At 40.8% G+C, this 21,502-nt stretch overlaps 1 protein-coding gene across 12 annotated transcripts in view; it reads left to right on the top strand.

Annotated features, from left to right (window-relative positions):
• LOC126336925 (transmembrane protein KIAA1109 homolog) overlaps positions 1 to 21,502 on the top strand; it is a 468,521-nt gene that overhangs the window by 26,674 nt on the left and 420,345 nt on the right. For all 12 annotated transcript variants that reach the window (XM_050001082.1, XM_050001080.1, XM_050001090.1 and 9 more), the window contains exons 2-5: positions 767 to 1,026; positions 13,074 to 13,217; positions 16,838 to 16,984; positions 17,233 to 17,375. In XM_050001082.1, coding sequence (XP_049857039.1) covers positions 795 to 1,026; positions 13,074 to 13,217; positions 16,838 to 16,984; positions 17,233 to 17,375 — 666 coding nt within the window. In that variant the 5' untranslated portion in view covers positions 767 to 794. The remainder of the gene's footprint in view (positions 1 to 766; positions 1,027 to 13,073; positions 13,218 to 16,837; positions 16,985 to 17,232; positions 17,376 to 21,502) is intronic.

Below are 21,502 nucleotides of genomic sequence, written 5' to 3'. Positions count from 1 at the left end.
CTGTGTCTATGTGCCTGTGGTTCTGTCAGTGTGATCATGTGATGTATCTGACCCCAGGAATGTGTCAATAAAGTTTCCCCTTCCTGGGACAATGAATTCACGGTGTTCTTATTTCAATTTCCAGGAGTGTATTTATGTAAGAGAGAAGACAGCAGACTGTAAAATTCGTGAGAATGAATCGTCATAACCTGTCATGATTTATCACATATTACACATTTGCAAATAAATTGCATAGTTTGGCATGTGCTGTGACAATCTTAGTCGACAAAACAAATATGTTCACAAGAAAAATTGTATACCACAACAATTTTGAATCTGTGGTGACGATGACATTATTTGTTGGGGAAAAACAGGAAAAATGAAAAAATGTTGATCTCATAAGAAAAGCATGTGTGAGAAATTTCCAAAGAGAGACCATAAGTGCATTGTTAAAGAGATGTAAATATTTTAAGTGTTTTGTCCCTCCACATGTATATAAACTAATCTTAACCAGGTAAAAAGATAAAACGTCTGCAAATATCTTCTGCCAGTGAGTTATGATTTGCTATATTTTGTCTAATAATAAAAATAGCTGCACAAATTGATTTTATTCATTATGACACATGTTCTTTGGAAAGACATGATCAGTTCAGTATAAATTTATGTGGTGGCTTTTTGGCCTTATTTAGAGTTATTATTTTAATTTTATACCATTATTCTAATCACAAAAAAATACCATGTGGATTATTTGTAGCCACTAACAGTAACACATTTTTTTTCTTCATAGGCTACACACGAGTCTTTTTGTAACTACAATGGTACTATTCAATATGGACACCATGGAGATCGAGCCCCGCCCAGCATTTTTGAACCAAACTACCAAATTGGATGAAATTGCAATGGATAAAAATTTCTTTTGGCTTTTGTGTTCACTTCTGTCATCTGTTGTTTGGGTTGTTTACATCACATATTATAATTCAAGAGTAATTGGTTATTTCATTACACGACTCTTGAATCGCTTTATCACGGATGGATACATGCATGTGGGTATGTAAAACATAATTTGTTATAATGTTACTGATAAGTGAGACACACATTTACTCATTTTGAATAGATGTATTATGTTTCTAATGAAAGGAAAATATGTGTATATAAATTAGTATGTTCCTTTGTGGGCTTGTATTTTATTATTTTTAGAGATTTAACAGATTAAATAATAGTTTTTCGACAATATTACTGCTCACTGTCATTGAGTTGCAGAGAGACACTGCGAAAAGACTTACAAAGCTGAGCTTTCAGCTAAAAGCCTTCTTCAGAAAGGAAAACAGTCCCCCCCCCCCCCCCCCCCCCCCCCAACACACACACACACACACACACACACACACACACACACACACACACACACACACACACATATATATTTACATTTGCAGAAGTAAGTACACCTTGCACTCATGTGACCGCTAGCTCTGGAGGCCTGCCTGAAGTGGATGCTATTACATTTCATCTTCCCTTGGGAGAATTTGTCCTCTGAATTTTCAGATACTTTTGAAACTTTGAATTACTAAAACAACTTGGAGTTGCTATACCCGCAGCTTCCCAGCTGCATGTGCAGTGCACTCTTTCCCATTCCACTGTTTACACTTTATACACTGTCTGCCCTTCTTCCCTGTACACTTGATCACATTGTATATGCCAGTTGGTGTAAACCGAGAAAGCTCCATCACGTTGCTTAAACATTGTTTTTGATCATTGGGGTGGGTGATAATGGAGTGACTGTCAAGTGGGCAGATGGCTGTCTACCAATGTTGGATGTAGGTAATGCTGACACCCACTCTGATGCTGCTGATTACACTGATACAACTGTTCTGGCGAATTGCCCATACTTTGTTGCCTACATGTTGTTGAAAAAACTAAATATGGTTGACTCAATGGTACCATTCAGGTAGATTGGGTTGTTTGTTGATAGGATTTCAAAAGGATTGTTAGGTAGGTACAGCAGAGCATATGTGAAGTCCAGAGCCAAAGTCCTTGTCATTGTGGCTGGTAGCTGAAAAGTCAATCCCAAGATGTCACATTGAGTCCCTTTTAACAGTCTCCCACTATTCAGTAATTGCAATCATTCTGTTCCCCCTGAGTGCCTTTGCTTGAAGCAAATTGTGACAGCTTCTACTGAGTCATACACTGAGTACACCTAGTGAGCTTCTACTTTCTGAAAATATAAATGGGCTGCATATCCTGAGGATTAGTACCATTTACCTTGTACCAATTACAGTTTGTACCAACATGGAGGAGCATACTGTAACCTGCTCCTTGTGGCATCGACCCAGCTCTTTATCTTTAATCAACACCTGAGTCTTCCTATACTCTCCTTTACTCTCATACATACTACAGATTTCCATAAAGTCCTTTGTCCCTCACTTCGCCAGATATGGGTGTGCCACATAACATTCATATTTGTTGTTCTTATCTACTATTCCAGTCGATCTCTTCTCTGCGCTGGCCTTCCTCCTGATCTTTCATGTATATGACAAGTGAGATGCAGGCAGGCTGTGTGGGTACTATTTGCTCACCTTGTCATGCCACTTTTTCTGTCTTACTCCCTTCTTCCTTTTTCGGTACTGAGACCAGTAGCGGTGGTAAAGCTTCGGGGATGCCCTGAAAGGGTCAGATATGTCCAACGTGGGCAACAGTTGTATGTGTAATGAGTTGTAACTTAACATTTTCCAGCAAGATCATCTCGGTCACTTAGCACAGAGTTTACATAAATTTGTTTAGTTTTTCTCTTTGATTTGTAAGTGCTCATCAACATCACCCACTGCCCTTCACGGTATCAGGTTAACTTGCCATTGTGTTTTCCTATTCAGCCCTGCTTTGCGTTGTCCCATTTAGTGCTGCTGTTCTAGGGCCTTTGTGTTCACTTTTTGCACTTGGTGCTATACTATGGTAAAGTTTTCATAAATTCTGCACTGATGCACTGTTTTCCCCCACTCTGGGTTTCACTATTTCAGATGGTGATGGCATCTTCCATCCATACGCCATTTTGTAATGTGATAAATCCCTGCTGAGTTCTGCACTTCAGAATTATATGCTGCCCCTATTATGTAGGTAATAGCATTATGATGATTGTTGACATAGTGACACAACATCGTCCCTCTCATCCTGAAAACCTTTTCCATTCTGTCATTTGCTTGTAGGTGTAATGCACTTTTTCTTATTTTGATTTTGTAGCAAAGTTTCTTTATCAGTTCTAACTGGAAGTTAGTACCTTGATCTGTAATAACCATCCGTGGGGTACCAAACTTTAATAAACAGTTATTGCTTGCTTGTGCCAATGGCTTGCTGTTTTGGAGTAGCCATGATTTCTACAAAGTGTGAAGAGTAATCTATTATCATTAACACAATTATTCCCTCCTGACATCTGCCCAAAAAGACGTAAAATGTCCAAACCAATCATCTCAAATGGTTTTCTGTCTTTGGTAACCTCCGTAACAGAATGAGCTGATGACTTAATGTAGCTTGATGTGTGCGTGGTATGGAGTTCCTTGTGCTCTGTTCTACATCTTGCATTCGTGTCTGCCTCCAGTATTTTTTGGCTATGCATTATTTTATTCTGTCACTTTAGAAACTCTGTGCACTGCTAATACATGATTCACTTCACAAAGTAACTGTACCTGCTTTAACATTTCATTTCACAAAGTAACTGGTACCTTAATATTATTTGTTTACATAACACTGTTGTGCACAATTGTGTAAGGTTGCATAACAAGTAGCTTTCAGCCTGAGTCAGCTGCATGTGCCTTCTGCTGCTTTAAAGAGGTGAAACACACTCAGTTTATCATACATTCTTTCTGACTCAGGCCATCAGCATTTCCGTGTGATTTGCCAAATCACTGAATCTCCTCAAAATCAAAATCAGTGAGTTTTAGTGCAAAATGTATTAACTGACTCCATGGATCTTTTAATCATAGTAACCATCTCAAAGTTGCCGATTTATTATGACCTAGAATTTTCTCCCGTACAAATAACTTTGAAAATATGGTATGCCGTATATGAGATTCAGCATCTCTTTCTCTTTTGCAGAGTAATTATTTTCTGCTCTGTCCAACTGTTGTGAGGCAAAGGTGACCAAGCACAAAGCCAAGAATGCTTCCTCAGTTTTATTTATTATTCAGTACTTCCACACTATATGTCACCCTGCTGATGATTGTAGTGGATGGGCAACATGTGTCGTGCTGAGACAGTGAGAGCTGTTGGTGGGTGGCACCCTCGCTGGTGCGAGTCAGGTGTCAGCTCTGCAGTGCATCGAGGCTGGGGTACTGGCTTGGCAAGCATCGTCTGCAGCCTGAGGCAGCTGGGAGGAAGCCTGTAGGCTTGTGCCCGACACAGGCCCCTGTAAGACCGTGGCGAGGGGGGGGGGGAGATTTTGTTCAAAGCCTGGTGAGACTGTGGCTAATTCGCCTAACCATCAACCGATGACTTTCATGAAGACTGTCCTGGTCAGATGCACGGTGCTGAAAAAATGCTGCTACAAGATGAGGCCTTCAGGCAGGTGTTTTATCACAGGAGCTAGGCCGCTGTTGCGTAGTTGCCTGTGAAAACACCATGGGTGCTGCATTGTACAACTGTCCACTCTATCACTGATGATGGAATGCTGCAGTGCAGGGTACTGCGTCAGCACTGTTGTAGTGCCCAGTTGCAGAATTACATCAGTAGTTGACCTGTATATCCCTAGTTAGATTGTGAAGACCTGCATTAAACTGATGCTGCAGCAACACATAACTCTCTAGTAAATGCTGTCACAATTTTTTGTACTATGTTTAAATTTTTTTCATTGATATTCATTCAGTATTATTTAGGAACTGAATGAATATACAATTTTAAAATGGAATTCTTTATCTTTTTTGATGTTGTAATTATGTTATGTCTCACTCAGAAAGTCATTGGGTAAGTGACAGATTACAAATCCATAGGTGCATGGCAGAGTTGCTGCTGGTTCTGGACTCTTCTTTTTTTTGCTGTCACCAGTTCTTTTCTCTTTGTTAGTGTTTTACATATTTGAAACATGCTGAGTTGGACTGTAGATTAGAATACATGTTAGACTGTGAAGATTTGCCCTAGTCTATCAAGAGGGCTTGTGTAGTCAGTCCCCAACTCCAGTGATTCTTTGACAAGTCCAGTCTTTAGAAACAGAATGCATTCTGGTAATCAGAACATGTTTCTGATAGTGAAATGGAAGGAGGGTAGTTTCGAAAAGGTTTCTCCCTCCTATATACAAAAGGGTTTGGAGGAAATCTGTGGCTTCTTAAAATTGGTGAAGCACTTGCGCAGTGGGACCTTACTAGTGGAAACTTCCAATTCTCAGCAAGCAGCCAACCTCCAAACTGCTAAATGCCTTTGGGAATATGCCAGAGACACTGAAATGCACAGAACCTTGAATTATAGCAAAGGTGTTTTGACATGTCAGGATCTAGTCGACGCTCCTAAGGAGGAACTGCAATGTGAGTGGGCTCCAGAAGATATAGTTGATGTACAACATATTTTGAAGAGGGTTGATTGCAATCTTATCAAATCTGACTCCTTTATTCTGACATTCAGTAGCACAAAACTTCCTGAGTATGTTAAGGCTGGCTTCCTTTCCCTTAGTGTGAGACCTTATTTCCCAACCCCAATGCGTTGCTTTAAATGCGAGCATTTTGGGCATACCACCTTAGGGTGTAAAGGCGAAGCGACTTGTGGCAACTGCGGTAAGGCTGCTCATGAAGGAGTTGATTGCTCATCTCCAGCCAACTGTATCAGTTGCTCTGGAAACCACCCTGTTTGAAGTAGGGACTGCCGAATATTTTTAGAGGAATGCATAGACCAGGAAATAAAAAGAACCAAGCGTATCCCCTACGGTGAGGCCAAAATGATCTACAAGCTGATGCAGCCTCACACATTTGCTAAATCATTTTGCATCACTGGCTCAGAAGCCTACTCCAAAAGCAGATGTCAGTGCACTTGCAAGGCAGCCAGTGTTTCAGAGCCTGTAGCCCCTACTTCAACGGCAGACAAAGGTACAGTGGTGACCGTGGGCCAGCCTCTGGCTCCTCCAACAGCAGAGGCTGTTCAGAAGCCCAGTATGGCCATTATCACTATAAAGCAGCAACATCAGTTTAAATCGTGGTAAACTGTCTGACGATTTTGATGTCGTTTTACATGATACTTCATCTGACACTTCCCCAGAGCTGATGGAGTATGATGTACGTGTGGGGCCGTCATCTCGCCCCACGACTGCCCCCTCCACATGCTGCAGTCTTCCCACCCCGTCGGAGAGACAGGATGAAGGTGCTACCCCCATCGTAGATGGCTCCCATACTTCAGTGGAACTTGGAGGGGTTCAGGACGCATATGGAGGAACTTCGTCTACTCTCTCAGTGTAGACCACTGTGTCTGTGTCTCCTGGAGACTTATTTCCATCCATCATACTCCCCTGAGCTACGAGGCTATACACTCCACAAAAAGGATGACCTGCATGGAGAGAGAGCTACAGGAGGAGTAGGTATTTTTGTTAGGATGTACTACAATTCCTCACCTCTCTCACTTACGGCGACCTTAAAAGCCGTTGCTGTATCCATGCATGTGTGACATTCTTCGATTATATGTTCCATTTACCTGCCCCCACATGATGCACTTGATGAAGAGGCCCTCACCAGTCTTCTTACACAGCTCCCCCAGCCGTTCATCATCTGTGGTGATTTTAATGCCCACAATGTGCTTTGGAGCTCTGCAATTACCTGTCCCAGCGGTAGAGCAATTGAGAGGCTTCTCATGCCATCCTATGCCTACTTGCTCAATGTGGGACAGAGCACTCACTTCTGCACAGCGACTGGGTTGTTCTCTGCCATTGATCTCTCACTTTGCTCTCCAGCTCTTGCCCCCAGTGCTCAATGGGAAGTGTTTACTGACTTGCAGGGAAGTGATCACTTCCTGATCAGGATTCACCTGCCAGAGGGTGTGGGCCTCGAAAGGAAACCTCCATGATGGGTGCTCAGTAGGGCCGACTGGACACTTTATAGCCAGATGGCCCACTTTGAATGCTGTGCCAATGTTGAGGCATGGGTGGATCATATTACTAAAATGGTTCACCATGCCGCTGCAGCTTCCATTACCCAGGCCACCAGGAAAGGCAACCCATCCCTTGGTGGAGTGCTGAATGCTGCTCTGCAATCAGGACCAGGCATGTGGCTCTGCATAAGTTCCAGTGTCGGCCAACTACTGACAATTTTGCAGCCTTTCGGGTGGTGAAGGCAAAATGTCGCCAAATTATTTGAGAGAGCGAGAAGAGGTCGTGGCAACAGTTCCTGAACACCATTAATCATTCCACTAACAGTTCCATTGTGTGGGAAACCATCAGGAGAATTTCTGGGAGAGGAAGAGGTGCCCCATGGCTGCTGTAATGAATAATAGCACTCTCCACATGGACCCACGAGACATTGCTGAGACTATGGCAGCGTATTTTGCCACGGTTACTGTCCAGTGTTTCTTGTTTGTGGATGATTTCTCTGCTTTGCTCTTCTTTAAGCCTTGTAATAACAATGCTCAGTTGCAACTTACTCTTAGACATTTGGATGAATGGGTGCAGAAGAGTGGTTTTAAGTTTTCCACTGAGAAGTCTGTGTGTGTTCTTTTTCACTGTTCTTGTTCAATTTTAACCTTGAGTCGAGGATGAGGGACACTGTCCTTGCTTTTAAAGATGCAGTGAGATTTCTGGGCCCAATTTTTGACTTGAAGCTTACATGGTTACCTCATTATAGAGACCTGAAACAATGGCCACTTAAGACTGTAAGTATTTTAAAATGTCTTAGCCACAGTACATGGGGAGCAAACAGGACTTGTCTGCTCCAGTTTTACAGGGCATTTGTGTGATCTTGGCTCGATTATGGGTGCACGGTGTGTGGGTCTGCAAGGCCTTCTTATTTAAAGATGTTGGACGTTGTGCTCCACGAAGGGATTAGGTTGCCCACTGGGGCATTCAGAAGTAGCCCCATACTAAGCCTCTATGCAGATGCTGGTGAACCACCACTTCATATGTGGTGATGGCTACTTACAGTGTGCCAGATGTATCAAACTATGTCCACACCTGCATACCATACCGTTGCTCATCCTCCTCTGGCACGGAGTTTTCATAACTGGCAACAAGCAACAAGGCCCTTTGGGATTTGCACACAGGATTGCCTCTCTACAATGGATGTGGCTGGTCTTCATGTTTTCTGCCGTGGTTGGAACAGATTTCCAGCTTGGCTCCTCCAGAGACCCAGACTTATTTTAGATTTGACTAATTTTAAGAAAGATAGTACGCCATATTTTACTTTCCAATATCTGTTTTTAACATTTTAGATGTGCATCCCGGTTTTACCATCGTTTACATTGATGGCTCCAAACAAGAGAATTTCCTTGGCTGTTCTGTAGTGTTCTCTGATCATGTTACCAGGATTCGCCTCCCGAATATCCCGTTTTCGCAGCAGAGCTCCACGCGCCCTGAAGCCACTGGAGCAGATGAATCGTATTGGGGGCAATCGGTTTCTCATCTGCTCCGATTCTCTTAGTGCCTTACAATCATTGAAGAATCTGTACCCAATGGAGGAGATGGTCCAGCTGATATATGACCAACTGTACATGCTCCAACAGCAGGGTAAGCAGGTGTTATTCTGCTGGGTGCCAGGTCATGTCGGAATATGGGGCAATGAACAGGCTCGTCGGGCTGCCAAGGAGGCCTACAGAGAGCAGGATGTGGTCCAGTGTCCTATTTACTTGCAGTCTGTTATTTCTGCACTCCACAAGAAGTGCGTGGAGTTGTGGGAGGAAGAATGGCTGGTGGTGACGGCCAGTAAACTGCGGTTTGTGAAGTCAACAACTCGGCCATGGCGTTCCTCCTGCCGGTTGCTCAGGCAGGAAAAAGTGACCCTCACACATCTTCAGATTGGGCACTGTCCTCTCACACATAGCTTTCTATTACAGCAGGAGGATCCAAATAGACATCAAGGGCTCTCTCTGCCAGTCCGTCAGAGAAATGAAAACATACAAATTCTGTTGTATTTGAATTAGGTTGTAACCACAATTTATGGAAGTACTGGCTGAAAATTATTACATATCCAAGGCAAATCTCTAATTACAGGGAACATGAATCCTAAAAGAGAAGAGATTGATAACACACACATATATATAGATATAAAAGTATTATAATGAGATTTCTGAAACAGAAAGGTGTTTAAATTGCAATGCAAAACAGTTGATAATGCAGCTTTATATTTGATTTTGTGACAAGAAGTGTTGTAATTAGAGCCTACTCTTTTTCATTTCTCCTTATTTAAGTGTTTTACTAGAATTACCCGCAAATCAAGGAAACAGTAGTCTTTCATGCAACAATTTTATTGTGATAGTGTACACTGCTCCTACTTTGATAAATTTTGAAAATCAATGTAGTTAATTTGGTTTTTCTACCACATATAATGGTAAGGCAGAGATTTAGGAATCAGGTTTTAAATTGTAGGACATTTCCAGGGGCAGATGTGGACTCTGACCACAATCTATTGGTTATGACCTGTAGTTTAAAACTGAAGAAACTACAAAAAGGTGGAAATTTAAGGACATGGGATCTGGATAAGCTGAAAGAACCAGAGGTTGTACAGAGTTTCAAGGAGAGCATAAGGGAACAATTGACAGGAATGGGGGAAAGAAAAGAGGATAAAGTAGGTAAAAAGACGAGGGCTGCTAGAAATCCTTGGGTAACAGAAGAGATATTGAATTTAATTGATGAAAGGAGAAAATATAAAAATGCAGTAAATGAAGCAGGCAAAAAGGAATACAAACGTCTCAAAAATGAGATCGACAGGAAGTGCAAAATGGCTAAGCAGGGATGGCTAGAGGACAAATGTAAGGATGTAGAAGCTTATCTCACTAGGGGTAAGATAGATACTGCCTACAGGAAAATTAAAGAGACCTTTGGAGAGAAGAGAACCACTTGCATGAATATCAAGAGCTCAGATGGCAACCCAGTTCTAAGCAAAGAAGGGAAGGCAGAAAGGTGGAAGGAGTATATAGAAGGGCAATGTACTTGAGGACAATATTATGGAAATGGAAGAGGATGTCGATGATGATGAAATGGGAGATAAGATACTGCGTGAAGAGTTTGACAGAGCACTGAAAGACGTGAGTCGAAACAAGGCCCCCGGAGTAGACAACATTCCATTAGAACTACTGGCGGCCTTCGAGAGCCAGTCATGACAAAACTCTACCAGCTGGTGAACAAGATGTATGAGACGGCGAAATACCATCAGACTTCAAGAAGAATATAATACTTCCAATCCCAAAGAAAGCAGGTTCTGACAGATGTGAAAATTACCGAACTATCAGTTTAATAAGTCACAGCTGCAAAATACTAACGCGAATTCTTTACAGACGAATGGAAAAACTGGTAGATGCGGACCTCGGGGAGGATCAGTTTGGATTCCGTAGAAATGTTGGAACACCTGAGGCAATACTGACCTTACGACTTATCTTAGAAGAAAGATTAAGAAAAGGCAAACCTACGTTTCTAGCATTTGTAAACTTAGAGAAAGCTTTTGACAATTGTGACTGGAATACTCTCTTTCAAATTCTGAAGGTGGCAGGGGTAAAATGCAGGGAGCGACTGGCTATTTACAATTTATACAGAAAGCAGATGGCAGTTATGAGAGTCGAGGGGCATGAAAGGGAAGCAGTGGTTGGGAAGGCAGTGAGACTGGGTTGTAGCCTCTCCCCGATGTTATTCAATCTGTATATTGAGCAAGCAGCAAAGAAACAAAAGAAAAATTCGGAGTAGGTATTAAAATTCATGGAGAAGAAGTAAAAACTTTGAGGTTCGCCGATGACATTGTAATTCTGTCAGAGACGGCAAAGGACTTGGAAGAGCAGTTGAACGGAATGGAAAATGTCTTGAAAGGAGGATATAAGATGAACATCAACAAAAGCAAAACGAGGATAATGGAATGTAGTCAAATTAAATCGGGTGATGCTGAGGGAATTAGATTAGGAAATGAGACACTTAAAGTAGTAAAGGAGTTTTGCTATTTAGGAAGTAAAATAACTGATGATGGTCGAAGTAGAGAGGATATAAAATGTAGACTGGCAATGGCAAGGAAAGCGTTTCTGAAGAAGAGAAATTTGTTAACATCGAATATAGATTTATGTATCAGGAAGTCGTTTCTGAAAGTATTTGTATGAAGTGTAGCCATGTGTGGAAGTGAAACATGGACAATAACTAGTTTGGACAAGAAGAGAATAGAAGCTTTTGAAATGTGGTGCTACAGAAGAATGCTGAAGATAAGGTGGATAGATCACGTAACTAATGAGGAGGTATTGAATAGGATTGGGGAAAAGAGAAGTTTGTGGCACAACTTGACTAGAAGAAGGGATCGGTTGGTAGGACATGTTTTGAGGCATCAAGGGATCACCAATTTGGTATTGGAGGGCAGCGTGGAGGGTAAAAATCATAGAGAGAGACCAAGAGATGAATATACTAAACAGATTCAGAAGGATGTAGGTTGCAGTAGGTACTGGGAGATGATGAAGCTTGCATCTACATCTACATATACATGACTACTCTGCAATTCACATTTAAGTGCTTGGCAGAGGGTTCATCGAACCACAATCATACTATCTCTCTACTATTCCACTCCTGAACAGCGAGCGGGAAAAACGAACACCTAAACCTTTCTGTTCGAGCTCTGATTTCTCTTATTTTGATGATCATTCCTACCTATGTAGGTTGGGCTCAACAAAATATTTTCGCATTCGGAAGAGAAAGTTGGTGACTGAAATTTCGTAAAAAGGTCTCGCCGCGACGAAAAACGTCTATGCTGTAATGACTTCCATCCCAACTCGTGTATCATATCTGCCACACTCTCTCCCCTATAACACGATAATACAAAACGAGCTGCCCTTCTTTGCACCCTTTCGATGTCCTCCGTCAATCCCACCTGGTAAGGATCCCACACCGCGCAGCAATATTCTAACAGGGGACGAACGAGTGTAGTGTAAGTTGTCTCTTTAGTGGACTTGTTGCATCTTCTAAGTGTCCTGCCAATGAAACGCAACCTTTGGCTCGCCTTCCCGACAATATTATCTATGTGGTCCTTCCAACTGAAGTTGTTCGTAATTTTAACACCCAGGTTGAATTGACAGCCTTGAGAATTGTACTATTTATCGAGTAATCGAATTCCAATGGATTTCTTTTGGAACTCATGTGGATCATCTCACACTTTTCGTTATTTAGCGTCAACTGCCACCTGACACACCATACAGCAATCTTTTCTAAATCGCTTTGCAGCTGATACTGGTCTTCGGATGACCTTACTAGACGGTAAATTACAGCATCATCTGCGAACAGTCTAAGAGAACTGCTCAGATTGTCACCCAGGTCATTTATATAGATCAGGAACAGTAGAGGTCCCAGGACGCTTCCCTGGGGAACACCTGATATCACTTCAGTTTTACTCGATGATTTGCCGTCTATTACCATGAACTGCGACCTTCCTGACAGGAAATCACGAATCCAGTCGCACAACTGAGACGATACCCCATAGCTCCGCAGCTTGATTAGAAGTCGCTTGTGAGGAACGGTGTCAAAAGCTTTCCGGAAATCTAGAAATACGGAATCAACTTGAGATCCCCTGTCGATAGCGGCCATTACTTCGTGCGAATATAGAGCTAGCTGCATTGCACAAGAGCGATGTTTTCTGAAGCCATGCACAGGATAGTGTAGCATGGAGAGCTGCATCAAACCAGTCTCAGGACTGAAGACAACAACAACAACAACAACAACCACATATAAACTGTTTATTATTTTGTTTCATTATTTCTAGCACTATTTCACATTCACTTGCAAACAAATTTGTTGTTAAGTGAATTCCAGAACAATTTTGTTTGTATAATAAGGATATTGGAGACACTAATTTCATTATGATTATGACTGACTAATTTAGGGTTTATAGTGTTGTGGCAGGTTTTTATTTTTATTTTGCAAGCTTTTGTTGATTTTCAGCATACAATGTAATGTTTCTGTATTTTTTTAGGATCATTTACCTGTAATGCTTTGGCTGGAAAAATAATGTTCAGAGATATTGTGTACATAACACATGATTATACTGTAAGAGTCCAAGATGGCTGGCTTATATTCCGCTGGTGGAGATCATATGTGCCAAAAGATGTATCTGAAGGTATGCAATAATTTCTTATTTTTAATGCTTACAATGATATGATGATTAGAGATACAGTATTTCATAATTACTGTGTTAGATGTGTGATTATCAGAACTGAAGTTCTCTATGCCATAACAGCAGGCTGCAGTGCTTTGTGGCTCCAAAGATGTATCAGCATTGTTCATCCAATCAGTGGCATTGCCAATTTTCTCTGCAGTTCCTTCTTCAACACTTTTATTCAGTTCTGTGCCAACTTCATCCTGTCTTACTGAATCTTTTGTGCACATTCATGGTTGTCTTCATCACACACACTTTCACAACTTTTAATAAAAAGAAAAGTAATCTTTTCAGCTACTCCTTTTTGTCATATACCTACGAATATAAACCTGTGCCCAGGTACTGAATCTGCTTGAAAGAAATTCATTATTTCTTGTTACTGCTTTTTACACTAATAATATTGCAATAATGTGATTGTTTTCCCAGTACTGGGTGACACTCTTGACATGAATGACTGTAGCATATTTCATTGAGCAAGTAAGTTTATAAACTGTATTTTATTTCATCATCAGATCCATGAAACTCTTCGGTGCCAAAGAATGTACTTTGTGATCTGCTGATTCAGGGAAGTTATCACTAAAAAGAGGAAAATGCTCCCTTGTTAGGATGGAACGTATCAGCCAATAAAACTGCTTGCCTGATTTGTATTCTCTGCTAGTCCTGTGACCTTTGCAAGGAGTTCTATGTTAAATGAACGCAGAGCATAAACTAACTGGAATGTAGTGTGATACCAAAAATAATTGCTTCAGAATATATGCTGAGCCAGTGGCAGAGCTATTTCCTTCACTGTCCGTTCTCCTAGAGGTGGCATTTACTCAATATTACAGGAGAATCTAATAACAGTTTATGAAACTGACCTATATTAATATCAATACTTCAGGAATAAAGAAAAGCGTTTACTGAAAAGTGGAAGTATTGAGTTGTTGACGAGCACACACAGAAAAGAAAGAATACTTGATAGCTTTTGGAATGAGACAATTCTTGAGCTAGAGTACAGATATATACAAACACACTTGATACCTACAGGGTGTCAACTGGATGCACAAGCTGACACCATACTTGTCTCCTTTACTCCTAAAGTATTTATATTCTACCAGAATTTTCTCTGCTATATTTATGTTAATGTCACAGGCACAAGCAACATTCGTAATTGATTCAGTGCCCAAGTCCAGTCACAAATCCAACAATAAGAAATCAAATCAACTTTCGGTGGTGCTTTATTTAATGTTCATTTGTAAAAAAAGAATGTGGATGCTTGCTGCTTGGAAGGTTTGTCCTCTGACTTTCAGTACAAAGAAACCACTATTGTTTTCTGAGAGAGTTATTGTATCCTTTCCACATAATTTGATGTCATTTAAAAGACAAACTCCTTTAGTATGCTGCAAATTAAGTGACAAAGCACCTTCAATGAATATCTGGACATGTTATACAATTTTTTTCCATTTGCACATGTGTGTGTTATTGGTTTAAAACAGTTCATTGTAGTTTTTGTAATGAAATAATAAGTACTGACAGATCAGCATCTGATTCATTGCACATTCTTTATTATTTGAATATTGGAAAGAAGAGAGTGTATTGACTGAAATCAGATTTTACTATCAAATAAATAAATAAATAAATAGATTTCATACTAGATGTGTTCAAACCAAAAATCAAACAAACATGGAATGCGCAGCAGCTATTTCTGTGTTGTCAGGTTACAAAAGATGCAGCTGAACACTGGTAGCACTGTAGACCATAGACATGCTGTATCATAACAAAATCTGCTTAAATCTTTCTTGTAAACCTCAGTGGGCTTTATGTATTCACAATAACATAAAATAAAAGTAAGTCTCATCACCATTATTATTATGATGCATCAGTTCTTTCATTGCACATGTTCGGAATAAATGTCTTAACAATGCACTCATGTTTTGTCTTTGGCTGCACAACATTTCACACAATAAATGATATGATAAATCCTATACCAACCAAATTGTAACTGGACATGCAAATCCAAGTAGCCAGCAGAACCAGAGTCATAAATGATGTTCATTGTTTCTGTGTTAGTTATTGATTCGCAAAATTCAGATTTATTCTCAGATCCCAAGAACAGGAATTCAAACAGAAAGTTCCATTGTTTCATGGTGTGGACATTACTCAATATGGAAAAAGAAACTCATCCTCACAAAAACTGTGGTATGAAAATGGTAGTATCTTTTTTCCTAGTGTAAATGATTTCATCAAAAGGTTTGTTTCAGACAGGAAGAGTGTAAATTCAGGATTTTTTTATGTTGTTTGGGACTGAAGGATGAAGATGATTTAATGAACGTGGGCAGCCAAATTTCTGTGTTTTTGGTAACTTAACATCTCAGGCCACTGTAGCTGCATAGTATTGTCTGACATTGGTACCTTGGCATCTGCTACCACCAATGTTGGGTAATTGTTCTATTATAATATTGAAAGACATTGAAGCTGAAGTGGACAGCTATGTAGCAGGTTATCAGTGTACCAAATTTTTTCCTGCCTGATTTACTTCAGAGCTGATTTTTTTTCCTCCCCCCCCTCCCCCCGCCTAATGTTTGAACAAAAAAAGTTCAGTCTTTTCATTTAAACAGTAGAATATCTCATCACACTCTTGCTTTTGCTTTTGAAAATGCGGATTCAGTATCAGTAATGTATTTGTCCAATTATCATTTTACAATCAAATAGGATCTGTCAGGTTAATACAAGGAAAACATCTCATCATTCGTGCAAACAATGGAAACTCAACAACATAAGGAAAAGGATAGATTGCTACTCGCCATAAATATTATACTTTGAGTTACAGACAGGCACAACTAAAATATCATTACATATAGGTTTTGGACAAAGCTTTCTTCAGAGAAAGAAATCCACACAGACTCATTCAGCTAGCCGAGCACACCTCACATACATATGACCAGCACCTCTGGCAGCTTGAATCAAAATGCAGCTGTCACATTGAATGAAAAAGCAATCTGGAGAGGCAGTGTGTACAGGGACTACATGGAGGCATGAGAAGACTGCCACCAGGCACAGTGTTGGGAGGCTGTCAGACAAAGTGATGTGGAGGGAGGATGAAACGAGAAGCAGAAAAGGAGAGGAGGAGGGAAGAGGAGAGATGGTGGGTGTGTTGGCAGAGGGCAACACACAGTGAGGGTGAGGGGACTTGAATAGGAAGTAGGTGACAGGACAGAGCAATGGAAAATGTTGGGGGGGGGGGGGGGGGGGGGAAGGGGGAGTAGGTTACTATAGGTGGAAACCAGAATAATTTCAGAAATGGAGAATGTGTTTAAGGATAACTCCCAACTGTGCACTTCAGAAAAGCTGGTGGCGGAGAGGGGGGATCCAGATGGCCCAGGTTGTGGAACTGCCATTGAGATCAGACATATGTATTTAATGAGGACAGCACATGGCAAGATTCATTGACGTATTTATGTTCTTCCATTGCTGAGTCTCTGCAGTATTCTAAATTAACACCTGGCCTGAAACATACTTTCAGACACCTTATATAGATCAATTTTTAACTAATGTATCTGCTCTCATCTATATTGATGGTAGTTTCCAAACTTGTGTTACAGATTTGTCTCACTCGGACACTCGTTTGTCGGTAATGCTGAACGGCTTTGAACTCCATGTTTACAACCGTACCTCATTGTATGCAAATCTTGAAAAAATTTTTGGTTTGGAGTCGCAGATATTTCAGCGAAATGAAACCAATGGTTCAGGTACTTTAAATATTTTATTTGGAAATTAAATGTAATATAGCTAAACCATGTAACACTGAATTGATGAATAATTATTATTTTTTCAATTTGAATTTTGATGCAGTTACAAATTCAAGAAGGCAAGGGTCTGATCATTTTTTAATGTATGAACTATTTATTGACAGTATTGTGAGTAGGATCAGTTCAACATTTCTGTTGGCTTGTGAAGGTTGTTATTGTGTCGTTTATATGACTAACCTATGTTACAGATACAGTGGACATTGCAGTTGGGGGATCTGCAGATGAGACCGGTGCTCCAGGGGATAATAATAGCAGACTGCCACATCAAACTGCTGGTTTGTCAAACAGTTGGAGAGATCTTATTCCTGTAATCAAAGTCGATGTTACATGTGTAAGTATGCACAGTGCTTTCATCAATTTATATTGCAAGGCTATTTTTATTCATTGTAGGCATTGCCTTTCAACTAACATTGAAATTTAATGCACAAACATGTAAGTACTTTTTGGTGACCTTAGTGCTGCTGCCATTAATTGATGAACTTATAAATGAACTGATTCAGTTTTGGAGTGTGAAGTAGAAATTATTTGCAGGAGCAAATTACTCAAATTGTGAATTACAATGAAACTCTTACCTTGTACAGATAACTTGATTTCATTATGATTTATGGTCACCTTGTTTGAAAACTTGTGGGAGATTTTCTAAGAAATGACTTTCTGCAGTTTCTGCTCACTACTTAGGAAAGACTTCTTTTATAATTATTGACACTAAAGCATTTTCATGAACATGATGAGATAGTACCAATGAGTTGGTCAATCAACAAGTGCAACCCTTTACTGCAAACACCTATCCTTTATTCAGAACATGAAGAGCACTTTAAGTTTGATACCTTTGCACCCGATCAACCAACATCGCTTTGTTGCTTCTCATCCGATTCAGACCCGTAAACAGTACCTTTGTTGTTTGGATCCATGATGAACCTGATCTTGTTATTTTTCTAGAATAATCACTTTCCTTTCTAGTATCCTCAAATGCACACAGTTTTTCTTCAAAGCCAATGTCACATTTGTGGATGGTAACATCCATTTGCTCCGTAATCAGTTCTATAACAGGGTTGCCACAAGTTCTGGAAATTAGGGAAATATCAGGGAATTTCAAACGTGTCAGGGAATTCAGGGAAGTATCAGGGAAATTTGAAAAACACTGGAAAAATCTCATTTTTGTCTCATGAGAGTAAATGGTTTATTAACTGAGATGTCATGCACCATCACTGTCTGGGTGCAGCTGAGAACGTGTGTTGCTTCCCTACTCCTTCATTACTACTGCTTCTCTCCTACCTACTACTACACTCAATTTGCAGTCAGAGCTACCACCACTTCATGCCACTACCCTAGCAGCTGCCGATGAGAGGCAGGGAGGTGTGAGGAGTGGTTTGTTTGGATCTGATGCTCGGAGATTATTGATGCAGCAGCTGGAGAACTGGAGAAGGCGGTCATGTATGCATGAGTTGTACCTGAGTGATTGTGTGAATGTGTATGTGCTCTCATTTTTTGACAAAGGCTATTACCGAAAATTTAGTTGTGAGGGTATGATTGTCTTTTCTCCTTTCATTTCTGTGGCTCAGCGATCAACTTTATGATGAGTTGTTACCTATCCTCATTAGTACTGATTCTCAGAGTATTTGCGCAAGTTGTCTGTTGCCTGGTATGGTCACCGTGGCCTCATTTCATCAACATGCTCTCTGTGACACATGAATAGTTGGCCACAAGTGGATTCGTGCAACAGACCAAAACCTCGGGCCATCCCTGTAGGTATCTCTTAAGGTGCCAGTCTGAAGCCCATCATTTCCCACTAATGTGCAGTGCATGCCCATTGGATCTAGTCTTACCGATCTGCCCGCAAATCGGGTCTGTTTATATGTGGCGGATTTTTGTGGTTTATCCATGGACCCAGGACCGAGGTGCTACTCGGCAGATCCCGAGGCCACAGGCGAAGGATTTCAGGAATTGTGACTGTCTCACTGCAAGTACATTATACAGTGTGGTGTTTTATAGACATTTTATTTATTTTAGAACATTTTGGCACCTTGAAAGTCACTGTTGGTTTGTATGCTTAATACATATACATTTCTCGAAAGAAAAATTATACAATAACTGTAAAACAGTAGATAATAACAGTCGTAGTAGAACCAACATTTTGTTGGCAGTCACCTGTAGTGTTGGTATACACAACTCTTCCTTGCCTTATACACTTCTGTCAAGAGGCCTACTTTTTTCTGAGGTTATTTCTGAAATCAGTGCAAAGGTATTTTAAACCTGTCTTGCTACTCCAAGGAAATGCGTATTTTTGTCACCAGATGCATTTCGTTTTACTGAAATAAAATAACAACAGTGGTCTTAATAAAACACGTATATCATTTGGCTTGCTTTCTCCTTATAAAAATGGTTAATTACAAATGAAGTTGATGTTCATAATTCAGATTTTTGCTCACATGGGGGAGAAATACAGAAGTTCTAACATTTTTTTGTCAACTTTACATCATTACTTACCCTTGAGATGCTACGTTGTTCAGGGAGATATACTAATGAGCCCAAACATTATGACCACATGCTTAATGACATGTTGCTGTGCTTTAGAACACAATACAGCAGTGATATGGTGTGACATAGATGGGATGAGTCCATGTTAAGTTCCTGGAGATGTACAGCTCAAACAATTCCCATAAAATACAGGTTGGTGGTTTGTGGGTGTGGAGCTCGAACCTGTAGTGTCCCAAATGTGTTCCATTAGGTTCAGATGAGGTAAATTTGGTAGTCAACATGAGGTCACTAGCATGCTTCTCGAGCCACTGTAACATAACTCTGGCCTTGTGACAAGGATAATTATCCTGCTGGGATATGAAATGACTTGTAGTGGTACAGGGTACCTTCTGCCATGTACCGTATAGTGGCTTGTGGAGTATCTATGTAGATGAAGATGTAAATCACATCACTGTCACTGAATACATCAAGTAAGAAGGGATGCAAGTGATCTGCAATAATGTTCAAGTAGTCCACATCTGTCATAGTGTCATCAATTAGTACCACAGGTCCCATGAAAACATAGGTGTTTTCCCTATAGCACAGTACTGCACTCACCTGCCCGCATCTGTGGCATGGTGAATGTTTCGAGCAGCTGTTCACTTGGATGAAGGCATATCTGGACACAGACATTGATCTGGTGTAACAAGAAATTTGATTTATTTGACAAAGCAACATGTTGAAATTAATCTATGGTCCAGTCTCAATAATCCCATGCCCACTGCAATTGTAATTGACAACGTGGTTCAATCAAACCTGTAGGGGTTATCTCCTGTTGAGATTGCCTACTGCAATTGTAATTGACAGCATGCTTCAATCAAACCTGTAGGGATTATCTCCTGTTGAGCTTGATGTCCAGTAATGTGCAATGAGCCATTGCTCCGAAACACTTATGCGTGCATCAGCATTGTACTCTGTCATCAGATCTGTCACAGATCACCACCTATCCTGTTTTACATAGCAGACAAACTTCCAAACTCCACATTCTGTGATGAGACGCAGGTGTCCAACACCTTCTTGCCTATTTGTGTTTTCACTGTTCTTCAACCATTGTCCATAGACTCATGGCAGTGGCATGCAAATAGCTGAACAACTTTGCCATTTCAAAGATGTTCTTACCTAAGCATTGGGCCATAACAATCAGACCTTTGTTGAAGTCACCTATGTTAGTGGATTTTCCTATTTGCAGCCTGTACTGTCACTAAAATGATTCCTCATTAATTTCTACTCTACTTATATGCTTTCCTGCCCACTTGGTTGGCCGTGCTGTCTAACGCACAGCTTTCAGGGTGGGAAGGAGTGCCGGCCCCCGCAGGAATCCGCCCGGCGGATTTGTGTCGAGATCCGGTGAGCCGGCCAGTCTGTGGATGGTTTTTAGGCGGTTTTCCATCTGCCGTGGCAAATGCGGGCTGGTTCCCCTTATTCCGCCTCAGTTACACTATGTCGCTGATTACTGCGCAAAAAAGTCGTCTGATGTGAAATGTTCCCTGGGGGGCCGAGCTGCACAATAACCCTTGGTTTGGTGTGGGGCGGCGGAGGAGTGAAGTGGACTGTGGTAGTCGTCGTGGGGTTGTGGACCACTGCGGCTGCGGCGGGGATGGAGCCTCTCTGTTGTTTCTAAGTCCCCGGTTAACATAACATAACATATATGCTTTTCTTACCTAATCATGTGCTCGCAATGCCCTCAGGTGGCATTCAGTCTCACAGTGGCCATTGGTCATAACGTTTTGACTCATCAGTGTATTTACATTGCACAGTCTTCTTTGAGAAAAATTTAAATCCACCACATTAATTTACAACTGTCCTTTGCTTACTAAGTCCTGGAAAGGTGATTTTGAGATGAAGGTAGTCATCATCCATCATCCTTAGAATGGCTAGAAAAGGTACATGTTTAATTATGACTAAAGTTCTGTACATTAAAAAGCCAGTGCCCTGCAGGTT

This window comes from Schistocerca gregaria, chromosome 2, assembly GCF_023897955.1.
Source record: "Schistocerca gregaria isolate iqSchGreg1 chromosome 2, iqSchGreg1.2, whole genome shotgun sequence".
Lineage (NCBI taxonomy): Eukaryota > Metazoa > Arthropoda > Insecta > Orthoptera > Acrididae > Schistocerca > Schistocerca gregaria.
The sequence above is the reverse complement of the archived record's forward strand: the minus strand, read 5'-3'. Positions and strand labels throughout refer to the sequence as shown.